The following is a 5946-nucleotide window of genomic DNA, read 5'->3' as shown; positions in this document are numbered from 1 at the left end:
AGACTCTCTGACATAAAGCTGAACACTCTGGGATGGTATTTTGATACTGCTCAGTATTGCAAAGAGCAAGTGCAAAAACCTAAAGGAAAATGTGTGCAGAAGACACACAGAGGCAATCTACACTGCACCATGAAATCAAAGGTTTTGCAGAGCAAACTGTCATGGTGGGATCAAGGGTGGGCAGAGAAGCCTGCTCAGAAGCCATTTGTAATGCTGGTTTCTTTTCTCGTTGACCCATCTTCCAATAAAGAATTCCTGGTGGAGATTTCTGGAACCACGGTGACAATCACGTGTCCCTTGACTGAAGGCAGCATATCCTGGCAGTCACCTGGAACAAATGGAGTCAGTGATGCGCACAAGTACATTATAGAGAACCACGACAGCTCTCCCATCAGCGTGAGTTGTTCATCAAGTGCTAAGAAGTATGAAATGTACCTGCATGCCAAAGGTGAGTGAAAAAGCACATGGTCTATGGGTTAAAGATAAAGTCTATGCGTTTCAATGATGGATATTAGGAGCTAGCACCAAGCAGATGAGCGAGGCCTGGATTTTGCTTGCTGGAATGGAAGAGTGCCCATCTCTGAGCACCTTCATCTCTCCTCCCGGCAGTGTGCGCAAAGTGTGCGGAGCTGGATGCCCTGACAGTGACAGGGATCATCAGTGCAGATATTCTCATCACCTTTGGGGTGCTGACTCTTATCTATTACTTCAGCAAAGACAGGAAGGGGAGAGCGAGCACTAGTGCTGGTGGTCGGCCACGAGGTAAGAGCCATTTCAGGCGTGTCTGCTCTCCATGATGTCTGCTAGGCACTAAATGAAGCACTTGCCTGCCCCCTTTAAAAGCTCTAAGCTCACAATAAAGCCATGTGAGTTGACCCATGGTATGCATTACCCTTGGATCATCTCCATCAAAGTCCCTTGTGCCGTGTTATATGAATTATCACCAAGGATGACCTCCCTTTGCCTTTGTTGCAGGTCAGAAGATGCAGCGTCCTCCCCCTGTTCCAAACCCAGACTATGAGGTATGGAGTACCTCCATTTTTTCCTCTCTCTTTGCTGGCTGGGGAGGGATGACCAGAGCTGGGAATCCATAGCATTATGAATTTTGCTCCTTTGAAGAATCATCCAGTGAAACTGTGGTGCTGTTTGAGGTGTGTTAATGAGGATCCCCGAACTAACATCTCTGCTATTCCCACAGCCCATCCGGAAAGGCCAGCGGGAAGTGTATGCAGGCCTGGAATCCAGGGGCTTCTGAAATTCCTACTGATGCCAGGCTGGAAAACAGCAGCAAAGGGGCTAAGCGCTTCTGTCCAGCTCGGCATTTTGGGATAAGGCAGGTGCTACACAGGACAGGCATCTGCTGCCATCCACTGTCCCACCCTGATGTGCTCCTTCCACCTTTGTTTTGACATCAGGGAAAAGAAACAGATGAGCACATTGGCAAGATAAGTTTTGCTCCTCATTAAAGGACTACAGCCTCACTCGTGGTTCCTGGCCTCCTTTTCCCTCACACTTCTCTCTCTGCTCCAGTTGCATGCTCTGATTTTCCCTCCCATTTCATTTCTGCTCCAGTGCCTCCACTTGCTCCCTGTGCCACCCTGGGTAGCCAGTGGGCATAGAGTAGGTCCTTCTCCGAGTGACTGGCTTCCAGCTCTCATGTTCACAGCCTATCTCTGTTTTGCTGCCCAGGATTGTAACGAAAGGAACAGAGGCAGGCAGCACATTAAAACCAAAATGATGCATTTTCATAGAAAGCCACTGCTTCGAATGAAAACGTTTCAGTCAAAATGAACAGCTTTCCATTAAAGAGAAGCATTTCTACCAGTACCTACCTGTCCATCCCCCAGCCCTTCAGAGCAACAGCTCTGGAGAAACGAAAACAGCAGCAGCGATGGGGCCTGGGGGTGGTTTAACCCTTGAGTTTCAGCATGAAGAGGTAAACATCCAGCAAGTTTCATGCTTCAGATTGCTGTACTTACCCTGCAGGATGTGGTTTTAAAGCAGCACAGCTGGCTTTACCATACAAGGCCCTAAGTACCCAGGAGGAAGATTGCAAGATAGAAAGAGCACTAACCCCCAGCAGCTCTAAAACCACCCTAAGCCACGTTCTCACATTCTGCCAAACACCGCTGCTCCAGGGCTACTTGCTCAGCCCATTGCCACGAATGGAATAGGAGAAACCCAGAGCACTCTGGGTGCTGTCTGGGTGTACAAGGTCTAATTTTGCTTCAAGCTACACCCTGGTGCTTCTGCCATGTATGGGGCTGCATGGTTACCCCAGCCAGTGCCATCTCACACTCCCCTTATCTCAGTGGGCTCAGCACCGATCCAGTGGCAACACCTCTGTGCTTAGCTGCACTATAGAAATACTTCTTTTTCCCTTCTACTTCGAATAGACAAGTTGTAAACATTACCTGTGCTGGCTCTTTGATTTGTACAGACCATACCCACCCGCCCTGCTCCAGCTTCCTCCTGCTCTTTGGGTGTAGTTAAGCCACCTTTGCTCATTACTTTGAGATCTGATGGCGATGCAACTGCTACGAACTAGGCACTCTGCTGGTCATAGCCCTACCTTACTTTATGCCACCGAGTCAGAAGCAATTCACAGCCTGGTGTCCTCTAAAGCCTGTCACCCAGGTTCTTAGAAAAGCAGGAAAACACACGTACACATGTGTGCAACGGGCAAATGGAGGGTGACCTGGTTTCTGAGGTTTCTAACTGCTAGCAGATCCTGTTAGCTGCCTCCCATATTGGCTATACCCAGACCACATTAACTGTTTCTGCTCAGAGCTGGGGAGGGCAGACCTTGCCAGAAGGAGCTGGGTTGATGGAGGGGGGAAACCCAGTGCTGCTCAGTATCTGGAAAGGTGGTTGAGCTGGGAAAGGCTCTGAAAGTTTGCTCCACTGCATCCTGCACTCAGCCCACTGGGATGGCTGGTGAGCCTGAAAGATCGGATGCCAGTGCCTGGTCACAAAGCCAGTGGGCTGCAGAGGAGAGTGGGGGATCTTACCAAGATCACTGGAGGTGTGAGGAGCATGGACTGCCTCTGGCCTTCACTACCTGGCCAACTCTTCTGCCATGTGTTTTGCACGGTCTCTGCTGCAGTTTGTGTCCTCGCTGCTGTTTCCATGTCCTCTTTGGGCCCCCACAGTCTCTTCTGGGAAGCCAGCGCAGCTTGCTTCTTTGCTCATGCTTCACTCCCCTAAGCACTGAGGCAACTCGTAGGCTGGCTGGGTGCGAGGGACCTGGCAAGCCTCTGCGGTCTGGAGGCTGTGATTAGATGACAAGCCTGGCCTATGCAGAGCAAACATCCCCCTGTCCTCCTGCCTGGCACAGACACGAGCACCTGCCTGCACTGGCAAAGCAATGTCCTATCGGGACAGGCAGGAGCCCTATGGCTCTGCAGGCAGATCACATCCAATATGCACCTTTCCTTATGACTGCACGGCTCCCCGGGCCTCAACACAACTGATGCAGCAGGGAGACAATGGGACAGGCTCGTCTTTAATGGGAGGAATACAGAAATGCAAGAGGCCACAGGAAGAGCAGAGTGCTGCAAGCAGCACATCCCGGCAAGGAGCTGCAGGGCTCTCTAGGAGAAAACTCACATTGTCTTCTGGCAGCAGGAAGCTTACAAAGGCAGTGCCAGGGCATGGTAGTGGTGCTCTTGCGTACTGGTGGTGGCTGTGCTGCAGTATCGCTCCTGGTGTGAAGGACACACAGGCCCCAGCATCTTCCCACTTCACTTGTGGCCCTTGGCAGGCACCAGCCGGCTGTACTGCTCATCCCGCTCGCCAAGGGGCTAGGAGGAAAAAAAAGGAGAGACAGGCTACAACTGTGTCTGTCCAGCTCTGGGACGGGTGGTACAGGGGATGAAGCCCACAGGCATGCACACACACACGAGTGCCCAGCTTACCTGGTAGAGCTGCTCATTGGCAATCAGGTTCTGTCTGTCAGAAGCTAAATGAAGAAAGAAGATGGTCAAGGATCAGAGAGTCATGGGCAAGTGTGGTGAACATCTGCAAACAAACCCAAGCAGCCAGCTGCTTTCAGCCCTGTGCTTTTACTCCCTCTAGGAAGCTTGATGGGAACCCCTTGCAAGACTTTAGATGTTCCTGTGTCACCAGTGGCTGCTCCTGGGATGATGTTTTTGGGTTAACCTTGTGCATTCGCTGGCTTCTCTGGGAAGCTGAGCTAGACAGCGTGCTGCCTGCAGCTTGCAGTGGCTGGGCTCTGTGGACAGTGACAGAAAGTCCCCACCCATGGGCAGCCAGCAGGGCTCTCCCCTCACCTCGTGACATGCGTCCCTTGTCCTGGCCAGTGATACAATACACAGCGACCGCCAGGAAGATGGTGGCAACGACATCTGCGACCACGATCCCCGAGATGGTGGGAGCGTCCACTTCAATGCAGTTCTGGCACACTGGAAGCCAAAAACACACAGACACTGAAAGCTGGGCCATGACAGGGCCCCTTGGCCGTAGTCTGAGCCAGTTTGAGTGCCAGCTTACGGCGCTGAATGTGGCTGTACAGCCCTCATGGGGACACCAGATGCAGGAGAACATGCAGCTGGGCTGTTCCAAGAACAACCTAGCACAGGAGCTGCCAGAGCTTCTGCAAACTGGTGGAACCACCCTCAAAGTACGGGAAATGAGTAGTTCCCTCAAAAATTTGCTTGGGTGAAAACCCCCAAGCAGTAGTGGCTGCGGAAACCAGGTCTGCAACACTTACTTCGATAGTGCACCTGGAGGGGAGGGCTTTTCTTTTCTTTGTTTGTTTCACATGTATAAATGCCTCTGGGATCATCGTAAATTGCACCCAAGTCCAGCTGTGTTGCGTTTTCTATCCAGTTTCCATCTTTGTACCATATGACTTGACTGTTGCTGTCCACTACACACTGCAGGAACACCTTCCCACTGGCTTCTTTCACGTTTACTTTCTGTCCTGTAAAAAACCAAAAGAACAGAGCACTTCACAGCTGAGTTACGAACCCTCACAGTGGTGCAGAACTTGGAGATGTCACCGATGAGGATTGCTAGTGTAGAAAGCATCACATTGGGCTGTCTCCTCAGCAGTGGAAAGGACAGCACAAAGAAAAGGAACTCTGGGAAAGGCAGACTACCTAGTGGAGAAGTAGTCCAGTGTTCAACTGGTGGTTACATTAATGCAGCTCTGAGTAGTTTAGAGATCCAGATCCCCTTAGAGTTAAAACTACATGGAATCGGGTAGTTACCAGGACTCCGTTCAGACTCTAAGTGCATGACCTTCATCCCGCACACAGATTGCATTGGTGCAAGTGCACCATTTCAACAGAAAAGTGTTTCCAGCAGCAGGAACAGAAGCTGAGCCCACATAGGGAGGCAAATACACATTTGGGGTTTTACCCAAGAATAAACAACGTTTTCAGTGGAAAGCATGAATCAAAATGCTCAGAAACGCGACATCACCTTCAGAGTCCGTAAATGGACAGTAAATCCCGTGTCTTACTTGCTGAGTGCGGGAGCAGAGTACAGAGTAGAGCCTCTCCTGCTTCCACACTCGTGCCAGGCACAGAGCCCATGGCTTTGGTCTAACACCACGGTACTGCCAAGCCCAACTTTTCATGCTCTATCACTGCGAGGCAGGTTTGAGCTATAACAGAGTAACACACAGCAGCGGTGTAGGGCAGGCAAAGCCCTCACGGCAGCAGCCGCGGCAGTGACCCACACCCTGGCACTTACCTCGGACACCCCAGCTTTGGCCACGGCCAGGCTGGCCAGGAGCACCCAGGCGCCCAGCGCCGTTCCCCTCCTCATGGCACAAAGCGGTGGCGGCTCTTTCCACTGCTCGGAGGAGAGGACGTGGAGAGGCACCACCCGCCCCGAGATCTTGGTCAGGTACCGGATGCCGGGGGCTGGAGCTTCCCTCCCACAGCAGCTGAAGGATGTTTGGGGTGCCCCGGACCT

The 5946-nt window shown here is 51.8% G+C and overlaps 2 protein-coding genes across 2 annotated transcripts; one reads left to right on the top strand and one right to left on the bottom strand.

The window, feature by feature from the left end:
• Window positions 1-210: 210 nt before the first annotated feature.
• On the top strand, window positions 211-1255 carry CD3E (CD3e molecule, epsilon (CD3-TCR complex)). Its single transcript, XM_010017477.1, has 4 exons — window positions 211-448; window positions 610-762; window positions 976-1022; window positions 1199-1255. Exons 1-4 carry the CDS (start codon window positions 211-213, stop codon window positions 1253-1255), a joined length of 495 nt encoding a protein of 164 aa, XP_010015779.1.
• Window positions 1256-3743: 2488 nt separating this feature from the next.
• On the bottom strand, window positions 3744-5796 carry LOC104408027 (T-cell surface glycoprotein CD3 gamma chain-like). Its single transcript, XM_010017476.1, is given in 6 exon segments — window positions 3744-3803; window positions 3918-3961; window positions 4293-4424; window positions 4733-4945; window positions 5722-5737; window positions 5740-5796. Coding segments are annotated over 6 exon segments (522 nt in total).
• Window positions 5797-5946: the final 150 nt, after the last annotated feature.

The sequence above is a fragment of the Nestor notabilis genome, unplaced genomic scaffold (genome assembly GCF_000696875.1).
Source record: "Nestor notabilis isolate BGI_N333 unplaced genomic scaffold, ASM69687v1 scaffold29446, whole genome shotgun sequence".
Classification (NCBI taxonomy): domain Eukaryota; kingdom Metazoa; phylum Chordata; class Aves; order Psittaciformes; family Psittacidae; genus Nestor; species Nestor notabilis.
This window is presented reverse-complemented; position numbering and strand designations above follow the sequence as displayed.